This window comes from Cygnus atratus, chromosome 18 (assembly GCF_013377495.2).
Source record: "Cygnus atratus isolate AKBS03 ecotype Queensland, Australia chromosome 18, CAtr_DNAZoo_HiC_assembly, whole genome shotgun sequence".
Classification (NCBI taxonomy): Eukaryota; Metazoa; Chordata; class Aves; order Anseriformes; family Anatidae; genus Cygnus; species Cygnus atratus.
This window is the reverse complement of record NC_066379.1, coordinates 10,214,950-10,240,244: the sequence shown is the minus strand read 5'-3', so window position 1 is coordinate 10,240,244 and position 25,295 is coordinate 10,214,950. Positions and strand designations below refer to the sequence as shown.

At 50.0% G+C, this 25,295-nt stretch overlaps 2 protein-coding genes across 3 annotated transcripts in view; one reads left to right on the top strand and one right to left on the bottom strand.

Annotated features, from left to right (window-relative positions):
* GNA13 (G protein subunit alpha 13) overlaps window positions 1-9,398 on the bottom strand; it is a 29,908-nt gene extending 20,510 nt beyond the window's left edge. The window contains exons 1-2 of the mRNA XM_035558808.2: window positions 9,016-9,398; window positions 7,045-7,271 (exon numbers count right to left, since the gene is read on the bottom strand). Of these exons, the coding sequence (XP_035414701.1) occupies window positions 7,045-7,271; window positions 9,016-9,298 (510 nt within the window). The 5' untranslated portion in view covers window positions 9,299-9,398. The remainder of the gene's footprint in view (window positions 1-7,044; window positions 7,272-9,015) is intronic.
* A 5,905-nt stretch (window positions 9,399-15,303) lies between these two features.
* The window catches only part of RGS9 (regulator of G protein signaling 9), a 31,481-nt gene continuing 21,489 nt past the window's right edge, over window positions 15,304-25,295 (top strand). For both annotated transcript variants that reach the window (XM_035558736.2, XM_050714354.1), the window contains exons 1-4: window positions 15,304-15,467; window positions 21,911-22,007; window positions 24,632-24,682; window positions 24,851-24,957. In XM_035558736.2, the coding sequence (XP_035414629.1) occupies window positions 15,405-15,467; window positions 21,911-22,007; window positions 24,632-24,682; window positions 24,851-24,957 (318 nt within the window). In that variant the 5' untranslated portion in view covers window positions 15,304-15,404. The remainder of the gene's footprint in view (window positions 15,468-21,910; window positions 22,008-24,631; window positions 24,683-24,850; window positions 24,958-25,295) is intronic.

The window sequence follows — 25,295 nt, the reverse complement described above, 5'->3', positions numbered from 1 at the left end:
CGAACTGAAGTTCAGGTCAATGCAGACAGCCTAAACAGGCATCCGAATGCAACCCAAGTATCACGTGCTCAGTGAGAGCAGGCTTACCAGCCTCCAAGGCTGAAATCTCATTACAGTAAACTCAAATTAGGGAACGGCAGCACAAATCAACACTGCCCCTGGCACTGCACCTTAATCCTAGAGGATCCCGTATTTGCATATGAAAAAGATCGCTCCATATTCTTTGCCTCAGGTGCAAGATTAATTTCACCTATATAGATGGAACGTCACAGCTGCTCTCATACCGCACGTTTTGCCAGCGTGCAGATTTGCTGACAGCTACGAATACTGGGACTTTGTAGTGTAGATTGGGCTCATGTTTAGTAATTCATTTCTACATGGCCAAAGAACAAGTCGTAGCCATTGCTATATTGAAATTTTGTGAAACAGTGAAATATACAGTGCTACAGGTACTAACATGTCGTGTACTGCAGGTTAGTTAATAAGGAAATCAGCTCTGAACCAGTGTTTGTACCGAGGTCTCACATTAGCCTTCGGGCAGCAGGAGCAGCTGAAGCTCATCTAGCACATTTGCACCCATTTAAAAGAAATTGCCGAGAACTGGTTTACCCATTCAAGTCGTGAAAGGCTGAGAAAGTCTCTTCCTGTGAACTCTTTAGAGGTTGCTGACACGTACAGCGTGTTCAGAACAGCACTTTCATTTTACCTTTACTGTTGCTTTTAATCAAGGCTCATTTATAGAGATCTAGAGTTTTGCAGAAAGAACGTCACCTTCTGGTCTTCTGCAACAAAATATTCAGAAAACTGAGGCACACGAACAATATTGCCTAGGCCGTTCAAGCCTGAATTTGCATAACAGCCCAGCACTGTGCTCTCAAACTCTATTGTGGAAGGCAGCATTTTAAAAGCAGTTGTTGCCCATAAGCAGGTATCTGGATCGAGTTTAAATGGAGAAATGTAGCACAGTAGCCCCCAGAAAGTTGCTGGCATTCTTGGTTGGAAGCCAACTCAACATGCTTCTGTCTCAGGTGTGTACTGGGATAACACGTTCACATCAAGAGAGCCCTCACTGAAAAAAAAATCAGTTTTAAGTACAGATATCACTCTGGACTAATAATAATTTTTATATCGTTTGTATATATACACACACAGTTGGAGTAGCTGCACATTCTGCACCAAACGCCTTGGCAGCGTGCAGCATAACAACCACAGTCACCACTCTGCAAGCGGAGGCAAAGGCCGTATCAAAATAACTCTTAAACTTGAAAAAAACGCTACCGTGGGCACAAGCAAATCTACTTCCTATGCGTTCAGGAAAGAAAACTGATGGAGATGTTCATCAGTAAAACGAGACCAGCCTGCCGCACAAATCAACTGGTTCTACGAGGCCACTCCAAGTACTTCAGTGCCTTGCTGCTGCAAACTTCGCAGGCAGGAAAGGAAGAACGGCAGAAGGGGAAGCAGGCAGCCCCAGAAGCAGCCGTTCAAGGCACAGTAACTCAGAGGTCCGGACAGAAATCCTAATCCCAATTTGGAAGATGAAGAAAATTAGCGTTTGTGTGAAATTAATGTTAAAGCTCATTTGAAAGTAATTGAGCTCAATTAAAATATTACGGCCAATCCCCATTACCCAGAGCACTAGTACACATGTTGGAGGGTTCCCGGCCAAAAAGCAAGAAGAAGGAAGCTCAAGCCTCCTTATTGTTTGACTCTAGCGTTAATCTCTATAAAGAGCCTTATTAATACGAATCAGCATGATCTTGTCACCAGGGCAAGAAAAACAGCAAAACAGCAAAGACTCCGAGCCTCTCCCGAGAATCTGAATGACTCATTTTTTAAGCAGAAATTTGTAAAACGTTTTTCTTTCCATAGTTATAGCAACATCTTTGTTAATCTTTGGTAAATCCGATTCATATGTAAGGAAAGACCAAAAGACAGCAAGCAGCTCTAACTTTTCCAAGGGTTTTAAGGAGCTATGCTCACCGTACACATGCCATCCTGTGACGGGACGTTTGGCAGGCCAGGGAAAAAGGGGAAAATAATTCTTATTTCAACACCGACAAAGCAGCAGCAGGCCTGTGGTTTTTTTTCCCACCACTAAAATTTAAGCAACATTCAGCGTAATCACTATGTTTTATTTAAATACAGTAACTCTCAATTATATGATTAAGTCAATGCATGTGTTTACAGAAACACTGGGGGAGTGGATCTCATGCCTGTAATGAAGATTCTTACATCAGTCTAGGAAACTTTCTGACAGTTTATGCACTCAAGCACATCCTAAATAGAAAAGCCACCTATACACTTCAAGCAGAAACAGTCCTAGAACCAGGAGGAGATCTGGGAAAGGGAGGGGAGAAAAACAAACGAAAAAAGACATCTCTGCCCCCAGCTTGGTGGTCTGGGGAGGTTGCAGAGGATGAATACTGGGAGGAATATTTACACGTGCCAGAGGACACAAGCTGCTGAAAAGCTTTGGAAGTTCTGTGTCACAAGTACGGCGTAGAAGACACCGATGAAGCGCAGATAACACACCCTGCCTTTTTCCAGGTTCTACACCAGTGACTTCAGAGCTGCTGAGGCACTGACCTCACAACTGTTTCCTAAGACGTGCGTCCACACTTGAGAAAGAGGAAGATGCCAACCTGGGGCAGCCCAGTCAGCCATCAAACCACCGGCCTCCTCAGGATCACTACTCTATAAGCAGGCACGGATCTGTTGCCCACGGACCTGAAAGAACGGCAAATATCGCTAATGCTTTGCAGTGGCCATTTGAGGGCTGACTCTATCCATAAATGAAAATTTATGGAAGTTTAATGCTCTCTTACATACAACAGCCCCATCGATACTCGGAGACAGAAGCCAGAAAAGCCCCAAAAGAATAAGATGAAATACAATCTTCCACTAAACCGAACAATACTCTCCGACAATGCTACAGAGAAGCTGCAGCAAAACTAGCAGTAGAACTTCAAGCTGAACACGCCTTTTCCTGTCTTCTATAATCTGATCAAGCACTAGCAGACATGTCACAAAAGTAAACAGGACCCAGAAGTAAATGCATATCCAGTCGTCCTTGCTGTACCCGTGTCTGCACTTCTATGCAAATGCTGACAGAATCAAGTGTCATCGCTGCCCCCTTGCACTGAAGGGTCACGGCGTTTATAAAAATCGGTGTGATCTGCAAGTAGGGCAAGTATAGCATGTACCTGAAGATTGCATCCCTCTTTTCCAGTCTCAGAGAAGCAGAAGACTCAGGGAGACTGTTTCAAAACCCTTCTTTGTTAGTGACTCTAGCAGCAAGCCTCAGGAACTGCAGGTTCACGGCGAACTGAGGTGAGAGGCTGCGCACAGCAGCGCTCGTACACAGGAGCCCTGTCCTCGGTGTTACAGATGCGCAGCGCCAGAGCAAGACGCTTCCTCAGCTGCCAACGCCTCGAAGCAAATCTCGATGAGAGCAGCAAATCTTTACAGCCACAGAACTCTGAGTACCTCCTGAGTATAAACGTAACAGCTAGGAAAAAGCTCTAGTTAAGTCCCGAGACAGCCTTTACAGTCTAAAGAAAATAAATGGTTTTCTTCCTCATCCATACGAATATATATGCTGCTTCCCACCTCCTCTAAACAAAGAGGCACAAATTTCACTCCAGCATTCATCAGCTTTCTGACCAACTGCAATACCGACTGGGTTTTGTGCTGAAATTAACCACTGGTCTGCACGTTACAGAATTAAGATAATAGATACAGTTATACAAGTCCCTTCATGAGATTTTTATTTTTTAAATTGGAAATGAACTTGCAATGGGAAATCCGAAATGTTAATTGGATGACAAAGCATTAGGGTGATACAGACCAACTCCATCAATAATCCACGTTTGCTATCTGATGCAAGGCCATAGGAGATGAAGCAGACGAAGAGAAAGCTTGAGGATGCCCAAAATCCCAAGCATAACTGCAGAACCTGTCTAAGCTACGGATCCAAAATAACCTGCAGGTACCCATGTTAGTACCTGAATGGCTTTGGTTTGTAATAAAGTTTGAGGGATCGTTATACTGCCCAACTGACAAGTACTGCAGTTGTGTATGTTGCACCATAAGCTGTCATTAGCTCTTTCCAGTTTTGAAGCATTACACGAGGGCGAACTCACGAGTTTTCACAAACGCTGCTGTGCTACTGGGCAGAAGGCCCCTATTTTTACACCGAGGGAACCAGACGATATTCTATTCGCATGACCACTCAAGTTACCAAAATGAGGAAGGACACTCTAGTGAACTAGGCATGGAAATGCTGATTTCTAATTCCATTAAAATACAACCGCATTCTGTTTTTCCCCCTCATGCTGCTATAAAAAGCCTACGTTGTTTCTTCAGGCTCCTAGAACCATGTCTGGCACTATGAACGGAAGACGGACTAAAACGAAACAGAAGCAAGAACAGCTCCATGATCTCTCACAAACACCTTTAAATTTTAGCTTGTAAATGCAGAAACTTTAATCTTAGCCTCTCTTTTTCTGTGCTTCCTATCTGTTCCAAGCACAAATGGCTCCTAGAGCAGCACTGTTACTTCCTTTTCTCCTGGATTTCAACGTAAATTTGTTTCACTCCTTATCCATCACCGCTCTGTTCTTCATTTGCACACTTCTACCTTTGCCCCAAACTGTCTTATTCCCATCGTAAACAGCACTTTCTCAGCATTCCTGCCCGTGCCCTCATAATAGGAACCATGTTTTCAGCACAGTGTCAAACTCAGTCCAGTGGAAAAAAAGCTCAGCTCGCTCAGTCTGAAGTTAGAGTAGATGCAGGCAAATAATTCTCTTCTAGCATGCTCAGTCCCAGCACTGTTTTTTTTTTTTTTACACAACACTCTTCCCTCCCTCCTAAATATATAATTATACTATTGCTGATCTCTCTCCTTTCATTTTTTGCTGCATGCAGTTGAACTGGATGTAGAACAGTATTTGTCTTTTACTCCCCATATTCCAATACCAAACATTTTCAGTCTTTTAAGCCTCATTTCGAAATTTGGTTCTCAATACAACCGGTCTGTGTGTCTTCCAATTTCCTCCACCCTACCTCCTGGCTCGGGGAACACCCATAACTCCCTCCTCCACCATGGGTGTCTCCCCTCCATACCGCGACGTGTACCTGAACTCTGAACACGTTTCTATAAAGTCTGCCAGCAGATATGGCAAGAACGTGCACTGCTTTCAGGAGTTTCTGTCCTTCCGTTACGCACGTGGAGCTCCCTCATAACTCATGTTTAAGCTTACTGGGGCAAAACTGAGACTTGGTGCTCAGGCATCACTTTATCACTCTGCTTGTGCTCAGTACAATGACATCATTCAGCTTTTTTTTTTTTCTTTTTTCCTCATGTTTCTAACTTGGCATAAATACATTGGGCTGAGATTTTGAAAGGATTTAGGAAATAAAGCAATGTAAGTATAAATAAAGCAGTTATCTGATCTGTAAAGTCTAGTATTAGGACAATACTCAACTATGCATAACACTTCAAGAAATACTTTAAATTCTGTCCCAGAATGATATATAGAGTAGATAATATTATACAGATTTAGGGGCTACCAAAAACATAGCAATCTTTTTTTTCCCCTTTAGTAGATTCAGAAGAAAACCTCTTCAGCTCCTACTCAAAGTGAAACTCTGCACATGGTTCAGTTATGGAAAGAACCTACTTGTCAGAAACTCAAGATGACAGCAGCAGCAGCGAAGGAAAAGGGAGCTACTTAGCCTGAAGTCACAAAGCGTGCCTAGTAAAGACGAAACGATTTCACTTAACGGATTTTAAAACGGCTCGCTCCAGCACAGCAGTTACGTCACTAGAAGTCACATCTGCACCAGAAGAGGATCTTGAATACAGCAGAGCGGTTCGTTACCCCTTTCTGATCACTTTGAATGCAAAATGCAAGCGTCAGGTCTCCCTAGGAACCTATTTACACAGCACAGTACCAGGCCGGGCAGGTGATAGGCTACTCGAGCACCTGCCATGCAGCACGCTCTGGAAGACGTTCCAGGATTAGGGCAATACATATTTATAAAGAGTATTTACACAACCTCTTTAAGACAGCCTACAATTACACAATCGTTCATAATAGCTCAACGGGAGACATCCTCAGCTATTGTTCAGATTCACCCTAACACAAAGGTTATTTTTAAGACATAAAAACACAAAGCCACTTAGGTTTAAGAGACCTACATGAACAGATTTAATCTATTTTAAGGTTCTCAACCTGCAACCCCACCCCTAAGAAACAGTATGCCATTGGCATTTTACTACAGAAGCCTACAAAACAAACAGCAAATTAACTTAAGTCTTCATTTCCTTTTGCACCATTAGCATGGAAATCGAGCGAAGGGACTTTAGCTGTCACAAACAGTTAGAGCTCCAACTCAAGAATCACGACATTCCCTTTTCCTTCCCAATCCTACTGTTGAATTGTACATTTCATCTTCAGCTGAGAACTTTCATATAACAAAAATCTCATTACATGAGAATTAACATAGACATTTTAAATTAAACAGGAAGTATAGAGGGAATGTTTGCTAGATTGCTCAAATTGGAATAGAGAAGGGAGTGGTTTCTAAATTCTTCTCATTAACCCATGCATACCTTTTCCTAAAAATCACATTGCTATCAAGTCTTCCTTTATTGCAAGCTACGATTTTTAATCTTTATTTTTTTTAAGTTAATGCACCAGTTAGCACAAGGTAGAAAAATCATACAGTAAAAACACTAGACAGGTCCTAGCTTTGTGGCAGAACATAAAAAGCACTCTATGCCTGAGCTTTCTCACATATTAAATGAGGACAATTATGTCGGGAGCTCTACATTAATCTTGGTTTTGGAAAACAAGGAGGGGGGAAGAAGCTAAGCATCTGTCTGCAACACCAGTGTAACAGTCTGCCATCCAAAATGCTCAACACCCGTAAGGAGGCCGCTTGGGAATCATTTTTTTCCTGTTTCACTGAAAAGCAAAATAGGAACAAGACATCGTACACACCCAACTGAAAACTCCAAAAAGCAAATCTTACCAGCTGGAATTCTCTGCGCCGGTCGTACGCGTGCTGGATACCGCTGTCTGCCCAGAGAGCTCTTATGGCCGGGAGGTACTGTAAAAAAACTGCCGTCTCCACCATCCCTTGCACCACTGTGACCGACCGGGTATCAAAAGCCATCATCGTATCTCCATTGCTCTGGTTCGCAGGATCTCCCCAAGGGATATGAAGTTTCTCTCTGGCATCTACGAGGACTCTCACACCTTTAACACCATGAAAGAGCATCGCAATTAGAATTTCTCAGCGTCTAATGTTTCACTAACCTACAAGTCTGCAAGGATTCAAACAATACCCTCACTCTGTACAATCGAGGCTCAGTAAGACTATGTGCCCAGCAGAAAACAAGAAAGGTTCTGAAAAATTGATTTTAAGTACTACATTTCCAGGTAATATTAAAACTCAGAAAGTTGCTACCAGAAAAACACGGCCTTATTAAACGGTGTAACATCCAAACTACAAGTTTAACTCCTGCAGCAGTACAGTTTTTAAATTACTAAATCCCCAGTCTATGTTACTATGTAAATAGCTTTTACAGATATTCCTACTTTCCTCTAATCTCCAAAACCATTTTACTGCCATTATATTTACCTGTCAGAAATACAAGACACAGGAAACATGTTTAAAAGCTTATTTCAGAATACGTTAAAGCATCTAATGGCTTATTTTAAGGTTGCCTAGTCCTTGTATTCTTGTTAACTTTGTATATAGTTATAACTCATTGTAGAGAGTTGTCACTGCCTTTAATATTTTCACAGATACGTAGATTACACTTACTAAAGTCACAGCGCTTTCTGAACTGTATGTTTTACCACTTAAGAGCAGAATGAATTGCTTTACATAAAGATTTTCCCACAGTTATTGTAGTTTCAAAAAGAAAAAAAGTAAATACTCTGTAGGAGAAACTGATTATTTTAATCTTGCCTTACACAGGTCTTAGAAGAAAAAAAGACCACTGTGTTGACACTGATAAATTAAATGAAATAAATTCTACTATTAGATTTACTAGTGGCAAAAAATAATCCAGGAAGAATAAGCAACTGTAAAGGTATGGGGGAAGGTATAAGTAAGATATACTGACAGATGGCTGTATAACAACATGCCCCTTCAACACCAACGTACTTTTTCAATTCCATTCTATGATTTTTGTATCTGTCAAAAGCAATGATTTCAGCAAAAGACGACCTGCAGTTCCTACATGTATACTCTTGCGCAGTAAGAATTACATTATTAATAGACTATAACCTCATCCACTTTCCCGCTTGCGATTTTCACTACCTTGCTATTTTTGATTTTTTTGGACTTGATTTGTAAACAGCTTTATAAATCAACTCCCTGAGAACTGGTGGGATTTAGGAGCCCCACTGAAGAGCGGGGCTGGTGTCTGTAGTTTGCTGCCTCGGGAAACTTGGTTAAGAGTTTGTCCCAGCATTACCCAGGTCCGACTCCAAATCTGACGAGCAAAGGCAGTGATTTGGGAAGCAGAAGCGGGGCAGATGAAGGAGGGTGACAGCAGCGAAATTTGGAGCCCACTCCCAGCCGTGTACGGGGGCCCTGGCCACGCACCCCAGGGCGGCTGCCGGGCGAGGTCCCAGCCCAGGCGAGGTCCCAGCCGGGGGCAGCCCTTCTCCCACCGCCACGAGGGGCTGAGCCACCTTCCCCCTCCACCACGGGCCCCATCCCACCCTCACACCCTACCAGGTGAGCCTTTTCCCCGTCCGCTCCCGGCCACGAGAGCTCACCCCGCGCCCCGGGGGCCACCAGCCCCGGCCAGGACGAGCCCTGTGAAGGGCCAGGACCGGCGGCCCCCCGCTGCGGGGCCGGGGCAACCACCGGGCGGCCCCAAACCCGGCCCCAGCACCCCACAGCCGGCCCCGGCCCCTCCCGGAGCCCCTCAGGGCGGCGACCCAGGGCCGGGGGGTGCCCCGGGGAGGGGGTCCGAGCACGCACCCTTGATCACGTTGCTGTAGATGGTGGCACGGAACTCCTCGCGGGCCGCCCGGTCCCAGTCCTGCCCGTGGATGATCCGCATCTGCTTGAGGAAGGTGGACTTGCCGCTCTCGCCCGCGCCCAGCAGCAGGATCTTGACGAGGCGCTTCACGTAGGTCTTCTCGCGGTTGAGGCACTTGTCGATCTCCTTGGACTTGCGCTGCTGCTCGGCCTCGCCGCTGGTGAGGAGGCAGCCGGGGAAGCAGCCCGACAGCACGGAGCGGGACGGCAGGAAGTCCGCCATCTTAGCGAGCACTGCCAGCCAGGGGAGCGGCCGCCCGGCCCGGCCCGCACCAGCCCGCCCTCCGCAGCGCGCATGCGCCCCCCGCCCCGCCTCACGTGACCACCGCCGCCGCCACCGCCCCGGCAGCCCGGCAGCCGTCCCGTGCCCGCCTCAGCGGGGAGCCCCGCCCGGCCGCGGAGCCTGACAGGAAATGGCGGGAAGCGGCCCCATGGCGGCTGCGAGGGGCTGAGGGGAGCCCGGGGAGCGGCCCCCGGCGTGGTCAGCCCTCGGTCATAAGGGGCAGGGGGAAGCTTGGTTAGCGAAGGGGCGTTTGTTCTTGACGCAGAAATAAAATGGTTTTGTAATAAAACGGTCTGAACGGCTCGGGTGGTTTTGTGGAGATGGCCTCAACAGCTCGGTGCGCGCTGCTCGGATCCTCTGAGGAGAGCTTTGCTGTGCTGCCGGGCCGTGGAACCAGGCTGAACGAACACTGCTTCTGGCCTTGAGTGGGGCTTGGCCCTTTGAACATATTTAATAGTGAAGTTTTCCTAAAAGTTAATGGGCCTTCATGTGATGGGTAAAGCAAGTAATATACTGAGGGCACGCAAGGATTGAAAATCCCGCTCCTCGTGTGATCCATCCCTCAGCACAATTACTCTGCCGATCAATTTGAAAAAATTAGCCTACAAACACACTGTCATGTAAACCAACATAGTGAGAGGTGACACAACACTGCCAACACGGGATTACACTGACAAGATGTGGTCCACGGGATAACTGGCAAAAACGTAGTTCTCTTTTGTATTACTTTGATTATTAACACAAATTTTCAGAACTATTCAGACAAGTCTTATGTCATACATGTTGGTCAAAACAGCAGATCTGGGCTCTCAAGTTACTGCACAGTGACACGCTGGTTATGTTCTCTAGGCATAAGGCGTGAGGTAAAATATGACTGAAAAGCAAGCACTTGTAACGTGCTATATCATACCTCAGGTGCAAGGACACGTACCCACATTGAGCTGCACTTCTGACGTGGCTGGTCATAGAAATATGCTGCAGAAATCACATACAAACATACGCAAAGGTGACATTAAATGTTTTTTTCATCTCTCCTTACATCTCAAATGTGATACCTGCTGATCTTTTCTGTCAGTGTGTTTCTGCTTTTTCTAACGATAATCCTAAATTAGAAAATAGGAAGAAAGGACAGAGGAAACTGAGCTGAATTTAACTCAAGGAAATATCACTGTGCCTTTACTGGAAGGGTCTCCTTCCATATGGCTTTACAAAACAAAACAAAACATTTCTTATAGGAGGGCAGGATGTGGTATAAAATTCATATAGTCATCTAATAAGCACATCCTGGTAGTTTTAGTACAGACATGGAAGACACTAATTCTTGAGCTCTTGTCCAAGTTTTAAAAACTGGTGATCTCTGCCAGCCAGACACAGCTGTCTTATCCCACCTTCTGAAACACAGAGCACTCCTGAGTTTCTACAATCCCTCTTGGATTTAAGTAGTTTTCAGTGAATGAAAATCCCACCAAATGTTTCTAATTTTGTGCTTCTTGTCTGCAAAGTGAAACAAGTAACACTCATGCTTTCCTTTGAAAAATGTTTAATGTTCTTTCGAAGAGAAAATGAACATTTATTTCATCCTAGTGAAGGAGAGAGTTAAAGAAGCCAACAACAAAACACACAGACAGTATTGGTTGCCTCCTTTTGGAGAAGCGAATTAACACCTACCAGTGAAGTATAACAACAAAAAAATGTAGAAAGCAGTAGATGCAGTTTAGGAAAAATCAAAGTTATGCAGCAGAAAAGGTAGCTGACAGCCAAGCTTATGCAAGGATGCCATAATGAGTCCTTCTCTTCCAGGCCGTCAGCAAAATGCGCCTAAGACCTAGGCTGCAACAATAATGGGGGAAAGAATGAAGAGTAATAGCTATTTTCTGGTGTCTTTCAACAGCAAAACCACCTTCCTAACCCAGGATATCCCTCACCAGAGGTCAGAGCTGCTTCAGGACTGACAGGTGTCTCCTAGGTCTACCTGTGCTTCCTTCAAGGCTGCTTTGGTCTCTCATCAGCTCTCCCTGGCAGTCTCATTTTTGCCCTTTTCCTTCCTCTTTTCCCTCCTTTCACTTCACTCTCCCCATCCACTCGCCTTCCCAGTGACTTGCTGGAGCCTCTCCCTCCGGCCGCCCGCAGCCAGCTGCCCCGCGCAGCCGTGGCGCTCCAGGCAGCTGCTTCCTGCTGGCCCTCCCTGGGCAGGTCCCTGTCACTGCTGCTGGCTGCCACCCCACTCTCAAATTTGTCACCTCATTCTCCAGTACTCGCATTCCCCGCTTCCAGCTGTCCAAGTCTCCTAAGTGCTGGGCCATCCGTGGCCTCCCCTCAGTGCTGCCATCACTCCTCTCCCTTTCACGTTCCCAGCGGCTGCCAAGCCCTTCAAAGCCTCCTAGGTGCACCATTCCCAATCTCTTGGCAAACCAGCGTGGCCCTCAGCGTGCTGCAGAGAGGGAAGGGCTATTCCTGCTCTCAGGATGACAGATTTCCGTGGAGAGGAGACTGAATGTTATCCAGCTCAGCAGGGGAAGCCAAACAGCTCAGTCCTGCATCAGGTGTGAGCGAGCCCAGCTGCATCCTCTCTCCCAAGCAGCCAAGTTTCATCTCCAAGGCAGGGTGCACAAGGTTTTTCTGTTTTCCTTTTTTCCTTCTCCTTTGACGCTTCTTATCTTAGCATTCCTGTCCCTGGAAAGTCCAGGAGTGATGGGAAATAAATGCTTGCTGCCCGTTCCTGCTCACAGCTCTTCCCATGTGGCATCTAAGGAAGCCTCTCATTTTGAGTGCTTGCGCCCTACCAGACAGGACAATGGGCTCCGGAGATACTGCTTAAACTATTGCCTTATTGGGAGACCTGAGATTAAGTCATGCCTCTCTCTCTGCCAAGTTTGCACTCTTTTTTTTTGATAAACTGCTTTGAAATCTTCCTGGAAGGAACTGCGTACCGAAATTCAGCCTGAGCTCGACACGCTTGCAGGGCCATTCTCATTGATTCATTTACGTTACTCCTTCCTTCCCCTCACCGCCGTCCCCAGTTTCCTTAGATAGAAAGGTAGTTACTCACCACATGCCTTTTGTGTTGCATGATTAACTTCTGATGTGTGAAGAAGGGGCAACCACGTAGGAAATGTGATCTTTAAAACAGGGGGGATTCCACCTGCAGCACTTTCCACAAGAGAAAGCAACAAGAATTGTCGTCTTAGCTGTGAATGCGTCTGGTGAGAGTGAAAGTTACTGACAGGGACTTCACAAGGAGAACCAGAAGACAAAGTTTAATTCTGATCAGACCTTGCCCTGTGCGGAACAGGTCAGGAATAACACAGGGAACCAGAAATTAGTGGGAAGGCAGGGAGCCCGCAAGGCTTCTGCCAGCCCTCTCTCTGCTGCTCTGCCCCGCTGTCCAAGCCCATTGCTTTCCTGACTCACAAATTCACACAAATAACTTCAGGACTGTATCAGGGACCGTAAAAGTCTGTTTGTTCTCCACAAGTGAGGGTTTTGTCATTAAAGCCCAGGACTGTCTGCCCTTTACAAGCTTGTATAATCAGATTGAGGTGCCTCGTGCTTCACGTGGCAAATCTGCCATGGCGCATTAAGTGCTGGGTAATTCACCTGGGCAGCAGGTGAGGCGCGGCTCATCTCTGATCTTCTCTGTGTTGGCTGGTTTGTCATTTACAGATGTTATCATCGCTGAACTTATATCGGGCGTTTTTGTAACAAAGACACGAGGTAGCTTTGTAACAGACAGAGACGTGCTCATAAGTTTTATTTTAGCTTGTCAGAGAAGGATAGAAATTGAAAAAAAATCCAGACCTGGGCTACGAGGAGGGTGTCAGGGCGGAACAGCAGGGTCTAACATTGCCAGGAGCTTCGGAGCTTGGCAAGGTTAGAGCTCACACCTCAGCTTGAGCTCTTTCCAGATAATTCTCCTGGATCTCCTGCAAGGAAGTTTTGTTTTTCTGAATTCATGTGTAGCCCCAGTTTTCAAAAATGTTTCTCCTAAATAAGACACCTAGATGCCTCAATGGCACATTTAAAGGCAGCATTTTGGGGTGAAATGGCTGGTTTTGCCCCTCTGTGTGGGGTGCGTGCAGTTGGTGGTAATTGATCCTTTATTTAGGCCAGTGTTTGCGTCTCACCTGGGGTACTTCTGGCTCCTGCCACAACACAGGAGGGCAGCACCAAGAGCTGTTCAGAAAAAAACGTCTGTAGTTTATAAAGAGTTTTCCCAGTTGGCTTACAAAACCAAGAAATTGACCTACATCTATCTGAGTGCCATTTACCCTGATATCATGTCCAGGAGTTACAGACATCCTATTCTCCCGCCAGTATCTGTCTCACTTTCGTTAGCTACCACCTTCAAAATGCCTGCACGTTTTCACTGTTTTTTCCCTTTCCTCGTTTGACTCCACTTGTAATTCCCTCTCTCCTGCTGTTTGCCTACAGAACAGTCTGTGCCACCAGAGTTTCTGATACCTTGGCAGTTTCGGAGGGCCACTAGGATCTGAGCTTTGTTTTGAGAAACTCAACACTTGAATTACGAGACACTGCAAGTGTGTGCAGAGCTCTCCTCCTGCTCCTTCTGGCAGTCAGCTGATGCCCTGAAGCATGAGGTAGGCTAACTTTGATACGAGCGTGTAGAATGACAGAGGTTACTCATCGTCATTAAATTAGCCAGCAGCACAGACCACAGGACGGTGGAAAAGCCTCTGGAAAGTAAGGAGTGTCTGTGATCCAGCGGCTGCTGTGACTCAGGCGGGGATTTCACATGGGAATGACTCCAAGCAGACACAGGAGAGAAGCCTTCCAAAGCACTGGCTTGTTCAGACACTGAAAGAACAGAGATGAAGGTAAAACTTCCACAAGGGCAGCAGAGCAACGTGGAACGCAGCCTGTGCCTTCAGGGTGTCGGTATGATTGGAGGAAGCTCTGTTCGGAGCCAACGGGCTTTCCTGAAGCGTGTGAGCACAGATTGTCATGTCGGAGCTGTCACAAACACCGTGGTGGGGCAGGCACTGTGATTACACGTGTGGGGTGTGTGGATGCCCCCTGCCTGGCTTGGAAAGGGATCTGTAGTGTGCGGACGTACACATGCAGCACCTACAGGCATGCGATGACAAAAGGCACCGTGCCCACACGGCTGGCAGGAGGCCCAGGGAATGCCCACCCCGAGCCCTGGCACCATCAGCTGCAGTGTGAGGGGGTCCCGGCCCTCTGCGCTGCGGGGCAGCGGGAGGAAATTCCGCCCTTCTCCGAGCGACCCCACTAATCCCAGCTCGCAGTTTCCAGCGCTGCCCTTTGGGTCCCGTTCCCCCACCCACCGGCGTGAGACGGCTGCCTCGCGAGGAAGCGCCCCGTAACCCTGCGGGCTTCCTCCGGGCGCCGTTACTCACCCTTTCCCCACACGACAAATCCGCCGAGGCCCCAAAACCACGCAGCCGGGCAGGGCCGGTGACATTCAGGGAGCGGGTGCCTGAGGCCGTGCCCACGGCCGGCACACACGAGGCCCCGCCACAGCACCCTGGGCGCGGCTGCCCCTGCTTTACCCCTACCAGGAGCGTTTTGGGGAGGGTTTCTCGCCCATTCTGCGGTGTGAGCGGTGCGCGGGGGCTCTGCAGGGAGCCTGCTGGCGACACGTCCCTGCCTGGCCCCCAGAGCCCCTCGGGAGCAGCCCCCAGAGCCCCTCGGGAGCAGCCCCCAGAGCCCCTCGGGAGCAGCCCCCAGCCCCCGCAGCCCCAGCGCCCAGCACCCCGGCCCCGGGGCAGAATCCAACCCTGCCCAGGCCACGCCCACCCGCGCCCAGGCCACGCCCACCCGCACTCCGGCCACGCCCCCCACCCGCTCCCCACTAGCGCCCCGAGGCGGCAGCCGCGCCGCCCCTCGCCTTCATGCAAATGAGCTCGGGGGGCGGCGGGCGCTGATTGGCTGCGACGCGCGGCGGCGGCTCCGCCCCCGAGGGGGCCGGGAGGCGGTGGCGGCGGGCGGCGGGCAGGTGCTGCCCGGCGGGCACGGCTCGGCTCGGCTCGGCTCGGCTCGGCGCGGCGCGGCTCGGCAGCGCACCATGACCGTCACACGGCTGGACCAGGGGCAGCGCTACCGGCCGCGGATGGCCTTCCTGAAAAAGGTGAGGTCACAGCCTGGGTGTCAGCACTGGGGGCACACCGGGCTCACAGCATGCCGTGCCGTGCCGTGCGGTGCCGTACCATGCCGTGCCATGCCATGCCATACCGTGCCATGCCATACTCAGGGCAGCACTGTATGATGCTCCAGGCAGGGGTCCCCGTGTCCGCACCGTGCCCCAGCCGTCCGAGCATCCTGCCGGGCTGCGGCTCCCTGGAGCCTTTTGGGGGCCGTGGGGTCCCGTCCCCATCCCCAGGGCTGTGACCTGCTGCAGAGCCACCTGGAGCCCTGCTGGCACCTGCCCGGGTTGGGGTTAGGGGGCTGGGGACGACCTGTTCAGAAGTCGCAGGGAAAAGCAATCTGTAATTTTTATTTATTTACTTATTTCGAATTGCTTCGGATGAATTATTGTGACAATTTTTCTCCCTCTCTTATGTTTTTCACCAACGACCCTAAAAACCGTGTCATTCCCTCAGGGAAATCCCATCACACGCGGTGCCAGGCCGCCCGGTTCTGCTCCGGGTTACGGCCTGCGGTGCGTGCGTTCCCAGCGCTTCCAGCTGATGGCTGCTTCCAGGGGATGTATCCTGGCCAACTGCTCGCTCCCTGCCTCTTTCCGCTTTTTCATTTTCAGAAACAAGCGTATTTGTGACCAGAAACAGTTGAAAGAGTGGGAAGACGCATGCCCACGCTTTTGGATGCGATGTGTAATCTTGTAAAGCATTCAGTATTTTTTTTCTGTAGCATTCATTCAGAAGTGTAACCGGTTTTAGTGCAGCTGATATCTGCCGAGGTTTTGAAAAGCAGAGTGTTAAGCTAGCTTCCCTCGCGCCCACCTCTCCTGCCCGTGGCTTATCTTGTTGAGCGGAATTAGCTGGATTCCCGGTGACGAGCACAGCCAGCCAGTCGCTGCTCGAATCGTAGTTAGCTCTCCTGCAACGCCCACGACCTAAGGAGGTGGGGAGGTTCTGGGGGAAAAGGGGGGAAAATTGAGGCTGTTCAGTGCTCAGGTGAGAGCCTGGCACGACCAGCCCCGTACTCCTCTTACTGGAGGAAGTAAGGAGGATATTTTCTTTGGGGCTGCGTCTTTCGAGGTAAATTTGGCTGGGGAGCCCTGCCAAAGGAAATACGCGGGGCCAAATTCTGCACTGAGTAACACCCTGCGGGGTTTCACGCGGGAGCGCAGAGGAGAAGCTGTGTGCCTCGGGAAAACCTCCCGCAGCTGTGCTTTGGCTACTCCGTGGGGGTGTAGCCGTCCTTGCAAAGCGCTCGGAGTTCCTCAGGTGGGAAGATCTGTTACAATACAGCACGTCGCTGTGCGGAGCGTGTGCAGCTCACGCTGAGCAGCGGGGGATTCGAGTAGTTACTGCTCTGCGAGTGCAAGAGCTGCTAGCACCTGGAAGGGGAGCTCCTGGATGGTCAGCAGGCCAGCTTCGGCTCTCACCTCTGCTCTCCTTCCTCCGCTGTTTCTTCCAGACCTCAGGGAAGCTGTGGATGGAGCCTCAGCTCTTACACTGCCTGTGCTGACGGCCACGTCCCCGGGGCACAGCCCTGCCACCCCGCGGACCTTTAGTGGCTGTCCCTGGTGGGAGCCGAGTGCCTGGCACGCCTCCAGCGAGCGCCCTGCGGGCTTAGAGCCTCGAGGAGCTAAAATCCTAGAGAGAAGCTTTGGCAATTGCTTAAGTCTGTGCTCGCGCTTCGCCACCGGCTGGCACAGATGCCGTAGCCGTGGTTTGTGCCAGCAGCACGGAGGGAGTTCCTGCGGTGCTGGGCGCCCGCGGGTCCGCGGTGCCCTTGCAGCCACGATGTGCCTCCGGCAGGCCGCTTGCGGCCGGATCAGTCCCGTGGTCGGACAGGGGAAATCAGAAAGGGGTTTGCTCTGGGGGTGGGCAGCGCCGTGTACCTGCTGTGGGGCTGCTCTGCGGGCCTCGAGCCGGGCGTAGAGCTCGGTCTTCGTGTCTGACCCCCAGGGGAATCAAAGAGCCCCCAAGGCTCTGCGACGCTCACCACAAAATGCCCGTGACTAATGCTTAGGCTGATTTATTGTATATTTTTTTTTTCTAAACTGCCTTGAACAGTGGCAAGAAAGTCCCTCGGGACAGGGAGGAAGCCCCCAAAGCGCACATTTCGGCCACAGGCACCTCAGGCCAGATGCTGGGATGGGACTTTGCCTCGGGACGAGCTGGCGGTGCCCGCGCCCGTCCCCGCAGCGAGGAGCTGGCCCTGCAGCGGCGCCGCGCTCGCCGGCAGCTGGTGGGCTGTGTGTTTTTCCTTGCTGTGCTCCATGAGCTGCATCGTGACTCAGAGCTCGTGGGTAGGGCTGATGGATGCCGTTTTCCTCTGCCTCCTCCTTGCTCCGGTCCCTGGCGGCCGGGCGGCTCCTCCTGACCTGCGGGCGGGCAGGGGCTGCTCCCAGGCCCGCAGCGGGGCCAGGGGCTTCGCAGCCTGGCACCCTCATCCCACAGAGACTCGCCAGCTTCTCTTCATCTGCCTGGATGTTTCCGGAGCGGTATTAGTGCCGGAGTTGTGTTGTCACTGGAAGGAGCTCTTCAGGGGGCTCCCGTTTACATGAGGCCCCATATGCTGCTGGAGCTGAGCTGACAGCCCCCGGGAGGAAACCTGCCAGCCCCGTGGCCGGTGCGATGCCACGTCTGTCTTGTCGTGTCCCCGCAGATGAGGTGGGCAGAGGTGAGCCCGTTCCTCGATCCCCACAGTCTCCTAGGGACAAGAAGCTCGTGCCTTGGTGAGGCAGTGCGCGCAGCTGTTTGGTTTGGGTTTGCTTCCTCGTGGCTTTAATTAGCAGTGGGGTTGGTGGCCCGATGAGGAAGGGCAGAGCGCGGGGACAGGGCCAGCTACAGCCCTCCTTTCCCCATTTACAGCCGTACTTCCTTAGGGTGTGGGGTTGCTGTGCGCTGGGTGGGGTGGGAACAGGCCTCCGTCCCTCAGCTTCGGCTAAGAAAAAGCAGGAAGTTTTAGCTGGTTAACAGGGGACTTTTCTTTTGTTTTCCTGACCATCTCTGAATGCGCAAAGCAGGACTGTCGTAAACAGAAAAAACTAACCGAGTTAGCCTTCCGAGGCTGGAGTAACAATGCAAGTCTGTGCTGCTACCTGGGGAACAGGGCAGGGAGGGTTTTTGTGGGTTTTTTTTGCAGGTGGTGCGAGGCACTGAGGGGGACCAGAGCTGGGCACACGGTCACGGTGGAGAAGGCCGCAGGTGTTTAATTCCAGCACCGGGAGCGGGCACTCCGCTCGGAGCTGGAGCCTGCTGGAAAATTCGTCTTCTTTCCATCCGAAGCAAAGATGCCTCTGCCCGGGCCCGTGCTGTCCCCAGTGCTCCCTCCCGCGGGAACACCCTCACCATGGAGCCCCAGCAGTCTCCCATCAGCTGCCGGTGAGCACCTCGCAGGGAGGCCCCTCGCCATCCCCGGGGCTCCTGAAAGGTTTTCCTTACTACTGGCGAGTTGAAGAGTTTTGCTCTGCGCTTAACAACCCCGGTGACTTGCGATCAGTTGGGAGACAGTTTTCCTGTTTTCTTCTCTGCGGCTTTCGGGGTGAAGCCGCCTCCGTGCAGATGCTCCGGTTGATCTGGCGGGAGACCTCGGCGGGGTTTGTGACTTGCGGTGGCTCGGTGCTTGAGGCGAGCTCGCTCCAGAGCCTGGCTCCTCTCGTGCTTGTGCTGATATTTACCTCTCTGCACATCCCCACCCATCGACCAAAGGCAGGAAGTGGCTTCTCGCTGTACAGAATTCAAACCAGACAGTGCTTCCCTGGCCGAAAGCATGACAAAATGGGTGACAGCCCTTAGCAAAGCAAGTAAATAGCCTCGCTGCGTTTTAGCCAGCCCTCCTGGCCTCCCGCTGGCGGGCTGGTGCTGAGAGCAGCTCCTGATCTCCTGCAACCTGCAATAAGCTGGGGGTTCCCCTGGGAGAAGGGGAAGAGGCACGCTGAGTTTCGATCAGCCGAGCGCGTGGTTTGCAGCCCGAGCAGCAGGCACCCCCCCAGCAGCTCCCTGGTTCCTCTCACTTGTTTCCTTCCAATGTATGTTATTTCTCCAGCGATGAGAGGGAGCCCAGCAGGGAACCAACGTGACAGCGGTCTGGAGTTCTTCGCTCATTACTGGACGAGAACGTGCTGTGCTGGGAGGCTCCTGGGGGTTTCCGAGCCGACTCCTCGCTCCCGGTTCGTGAAGACCCATCTCTCGAACCCAAAGCCAAGGGACCTGCCCGGTGTGCAGCAGTCCGGTGGCAACGGGCAGCCTGAATTTACCTCCCGGCGTCCCTGCGGGGTGAGGAGATGCTGCCTGCAGAGCAGACGGTTACAGCGAGACTAAGGGAATTCCCCGAGATCACCCGCGTTTGCTTAGGGGGAACAGGGAAGTCAGTATGAGGTTCCTGAATCAGTGCCCTGCCTGTGGGACCATCCTGCTTCGTCCCGTGTTGCGTGGCTGCGTGGGCACCTCTCCACACCTGGCCTGGGTCTTGCTGAGGCTGAAATTGGGACCCAAGTGATTGCAGAGCCATGTGGGCTGGGGAGCAGGAGGACCTTCAGCTCAGAGGGAGTGAATTAGGGTCTCCCGGCTCTCTTGCACAACAAAAGTCCCATTCCTTGTCCTCAGGGCTGAAGGCTGAACCTGCAAGTCTCAAAATTCAGAAGGTAACCAAGAAGGAGGTGATGACTTCGTCCATTCTGGATCTGGCCAAAATGGTGCCGTCACTGAGTGGGTTCAGTTCAGTGGTTCAGTTAAAATGTCTTAAAAAAACCTTCACATTGCATTGATTTGGGTCTGGTTTTGCTATTCTAAAGTATTCTATGTAAGTATTTATATCGAAGTACTTGTGTGAAATGTTAGCAGACTTCTCTGTTACAGTAATAATTCGACACTGGCTTTAAAAACAGTTGAAAATACATTTTTACTGTCAAGCCCAGACTGCATCCTGTCACTACAGCTTAAATCCTCGCTGAACTTGGCAAGCCCAGGGACCGAAGTCACTGTGGTGCCTGTGGAAACAATACCCTTCATTGTGCCTGAGTGTCATCAACTCACAGTCATTAAATCTACTAATCCCAGCTAAAAAGCTACTGCCTCTCCTGAAATGGAAGTGCAGAGAGACCAAATTGGTCCTGTTGGGGCAATTTTGATTTAATATCTCTGGCAAGAAGAGCATCTTCTGCAGAGCCAGTGCTCTCACAGCGCTCGGATGAGCATCACGAAACGAGGAGGTGAGGAGCGAGCCTCGACCTTGTCCACCTGAGCAGAGGGTCCTGAGCACAAGCAGGAGGCTCTTGCTCCGTTAGGATGTTGCTGTCAGGAAGTCGAACGTAAGAGAAGGAAAATGCCTTTGAAAATCCTCACCTTTTTAGGAAGAAAAATAAGTAAATTGGAAACCAGGTTTCTTTTTAGGTCTGGCCCAGAGGGTGAGATTCATCGTGCGTGTCGTGCTGTGTTACAGCCTAGGCAGTGAGTCTGAGCTGGTCGTCAGCATCCCTCGGGAGTCAAAGGGGGAGATGCTGCCAGACGGGAGGGAATTGCCCCTGGGGGTGGCTGCACCATCCCTGAGGACTGAGTTTTGCTGCCCGCAAGTGGGGCTGAGCCCCAGGACAGGGTGCAGCCGTCCCCAGGAAGGGCCGGTGAGCCTGTTGGGTGCCTCCTTGCTAAGGGCTGGGCCCTATTTCTGCGCTTTTGTTTGCGGTGTGCTTTCCCACATGTAAATTCTGCTCCCCGCCCTAATCGCTCCTGGCCTGCTGTTCAGAGGCTTGGCCTGGAGGCTGGCTGTGCTTTCTCAAAGGATGGGCCCTTCTCGTCTCCCCGGGGCTCGCGCTTCTTGCTCAGCCCCGCAGCAAAGTGCTGTGCTTTTCCTGTTGCTCTTCTAGAGTCCCGTCTGGTTATTATCTGCAGACCAGAAGCAGAACCTTTGCTGGTTGGTCGACGGCCAAAATATTGCTTATTTTCTCGGTGCGTGGTGCAATATCTACGAGTGTGCACAGCTGGGGTATTTTTGCAACAAAAGCAGCTTTCCAGATTTTATTTCCTTCCTTTTTTTTTTTTTTTTTTCCCTTATTGCCCCAGCCAGGAGCCCACTGAACCAGAGAAGAACTTTATGGGTAGCAGAGATTTCCGTTAATAAAAGAAAAATGTTGCAGCGTTATGCCTGTTTAAAAAAAATGAAAGAAAAGCTAAGAATTTTTTAATGTTTATCTCTCATGGCATGGTCAGTTCCTGTCCCTCATCTGCGAACCCTGTCTGTGCATGTGTTGTCTGTAGGAGGCAGTGACACTGAGTCAGTGTGAAAGTTGACACCGGCTTGAAGTAGGAACTCTCATGGAAAGGGAAGGTTTTGTAGTTCTTGCAGCCATTCCTGTGGCAGTCCGCTGGGACGCAGGGCTGCAGTGGTCCTGGGCTCCCTCCTGTGCCCTCCTGTAACGTCTCATCCCGTCGTGTGTTGCAGATCGAAGCGCTTATGAGGGAGATGCAGAATCCAGACACGGGCATCAAGATGCAGACGCAGAGGGTGATGATCACCAACATCCCCCATGCCGTGGCAGGTAAGAGCTTCTCTGGGGAAAGGTCCAGGCCAAGAAGTTCATCACGGAAAAGCTGCGTGTGTGTGGACTCCTTGGCCAATCCTGGCTTATCACTGCATGGGGGCACGTTGGAGCCCATGTTCCCAATAAATATTTGCTGTATGTCCTGTGAGATCTCCCTTTATCTTATTCTCACTCATGTCTTGTTTCATTCCTAGCTCTTTGAATAAGAGCAGAGGTGAACAGGTGCTTCAGCCTCCAGACCTGGTGTAGTCCTGGCAATGCTGGATCACAAATAAGGAGAAATATTAAAATCTGATTAAAAGAGGCAGAGTGGAATCGAAATGAAGTATCATGCTTCAGAAATGAGCAGCAAACAATTAGTCTTCCTTTTGACATTTTCTGGTAATAATCATTTTTCTTCAACATGCAGGAGAAGAACAAAATATTCAGCCCACTCCTTTGCCTCTAAATGACAGCTTTTCCTCCTTCAAGCGGGCTGGAGAAGAAACAGACGTGTAGCTGGGTTGTGAAGTGTCACGTCTAGCGTTACAGGCAGCTCTTATCACAGTCTCCCTTTGTGCCTGCTAGCTCCTTTCACAGGGCAGCAGCAATCCGCTATCAGTATCTCTGCTCCCTGTTCTCCAAGCCTCCACAAAAGCTCTTGTGAGGGACCTTCCACTATAAATATTCACACATTCTGAACCAATGTTTCCTCCTGATCTGTTTTTTTTCAGCAGAGCTTTGAAATTCGGAACACAAAATCCCACTGAAACCAATGAACTTGCTGTGGGCAAATCGGGAGAAACCTCAGCCAAATAGATGAATTCATCCCGAGCATGTTTGTGAAGCTCTGTAGGCCCTGCATGTTGTTTGCCCCATTTTTTTTTCTTAAATGCAGAAGCAGAGGCACAGAGGTTCAAGGCAGTTGCCCATGGATCCAGTCAGAGTCAGTGAAAGGGGAAGGAGAATTTGGGTGAAGCTCATTCTCACGAGCATCCTCCGTGCGTAATAGCGTATCCAGAGCCTGGCTCACATAGCTGTTACACAGCAGAATTTGGTAGAGTGCTCTGCATCTGCAAAAGATCTGTTCTTGCCTCCCCTAGTCCTTACTGCATGGTTAAGGCAGTGCTGCAGAAACGTTCCTCCTGTACTGCGGATGACGTGCCAGCTAGATCGAGTGCAGTGGGAACAAGTACTTCTCTTGATGTCTGGCCAGTATGAAATACCACTTCCTAAAAGGCTGTGGCTGGATGATGTGGAGGGACGATGCCCGTTGGTGCTCGTTGTCTTTGCGTGCCATCGGCTTTGTTCTGGTTCCTTAGCCAGACTTGCTCCAAGTTACCTCTCACATAAGTCATACATTTTAGTCCAATTCTAATAGGCAAGGGAGCTGCAGTCTCCTTGCACAGTCATCACTCTCTAAACTGTGCTGTTTTTGGTGTTGCAAAAGTTGCGTATATGCTGATTGGCTTCTGGGTGTTGCCTAAGAGACTAATTCATTTTTAATAAAGGGATGGTGAAGACAGTAGGGTGATTCAATCAGTGGACACAGATCCACAGAAGAGAACTCAGGTCTTTGCGTGCAGGAAGCTAACTAGGTGATGAATTCAGCATCAGTAAAATGGCTTACAACAGAAAAGACAAAGAAACGTTCATGTTTAATGCGTACCGTTGGGAGAAAATGCTTACAGAGCGAGCTGTCTAGAAATGAGTGATGAGATAATCCTTTAATTTCATCTATTTCAGGAAGCAGGCGGTAGGATAAGAGCTCTAAGCCCCTATTAGAAAGCTAAGTCATCGCTGCAATGTCAAGAAAGGTCAACGTTTCGATCTGCAATCCTAGGAGACTTTTGGAGGAAAAGGCCAATAATTGATCAGGAGTTGAGTGTGTTTTTGTCTGGTCCTGTTTAAATGGAAGGAGGTTAATGCAGTTTGCCTCCCAGAACGGAAAACTAAAACCACTGGATGTTCAGGCTGACCAGGGGTAGGACTGACCACACCCCAACAAAAACGGGGAGAGATGGAGTGTTTGCGAATGCAGAAATCTTGTTTGTGTTTCATGTGGCCTGTTACCGCTGCAGCTTGGATCTAAGACTTGGATACCCTTCTGCTCTGAAACCCATGTCCCTTTAAGGACTGGAGCAGACCGGTCACCGGGTTCTTACTAAAACTGAGACAGGCCCATGCTCTATGGGTCCAGAGATGCTTTGCAGTGAATCTTTCAAGACAAGATGGTGCAAAACAAGGGGCACTTCCCTTTTTCTGGGAGTGTAAGCGGTTGCACCACGTAAGTCACCCAGTGGTTAGGGTTTAAGCGTTGCTCAGGCCATGTGTGCTTCTGTACATGTGAGCGTGTCCTCCTGAGCTCACTGCCTGCCTCGTGCTCCTGCTCCCAGTCAAAGACTGACACCTACATGGTCAGGAGAACGCCAGAATGACAGCATGGCCAGTGAGATACTGGCCCTGCATTTTACCTGTGTTTCTCTAGCATGGCACGTTTGAGGGTGTGTTTGCAAGAAGAGGTCTGTGCAGTCACTGGGCTCCAGGGACAGCGTGAGGGATGAGAAGTGGAAAGGTCTCCTTTTGGCCTGCAGATTACACGCTCCTGATTTCAAGTGCCTGATATTTTCTCTGCTTTACAGGTAACGATATACTGCAGTGGATTCTCCAGCGTTTGCAGATCACTGATGAAGGTGGGTAGAAATGTAAAAAGTGATGCTGTTGCAAATTTGAGCTGTAAAACTTTAAGATGTCCATAGACAAAACCTCCTAGATGAATCCTTCTCTCCTGAGTAGCAGCTCACTTCTAGATTGCAGCTCAGCGTTTCTGTGCAACCATCTTCTGCCTTCTCCATTTTCAGAGGCACTACACCTAGGGGACCTGTTTGTCAAATATGGGTACATCTACCCTCTTCAGGAGCCGAAGAATCTCACCCTGAAGACAGACGGTAGTCTGTACAGGTTTCAGGTGAGTTGCACCTTGTCTAAAGCGAGGGAGCTCAGCATGAGGTTTGGAAACAGGCACCTAGGGCAGTTCCCCAGGAGCTGGAGCCATGAGGCCCTGCGATGTAGCCATGCGAATCACTCAGGGTATAGGAGGAAGGAAGAAGGGATCCACAGAGCAGCCTCAGGCCAGTTCCCCCAGCCTGGTGTCAGTTCTGTGTATCAGAGCACGGTTTACAGGCAAACTGTGATACTTCCTTTAACTAAATTAGTGTTCCTGCTCAACTTAAAAATAGCTGTCCTTTCCTCCAAATGTATGTTTCCTTCCAGGTTTAATGTAGCAAATGGAATCTGTGAGTGATA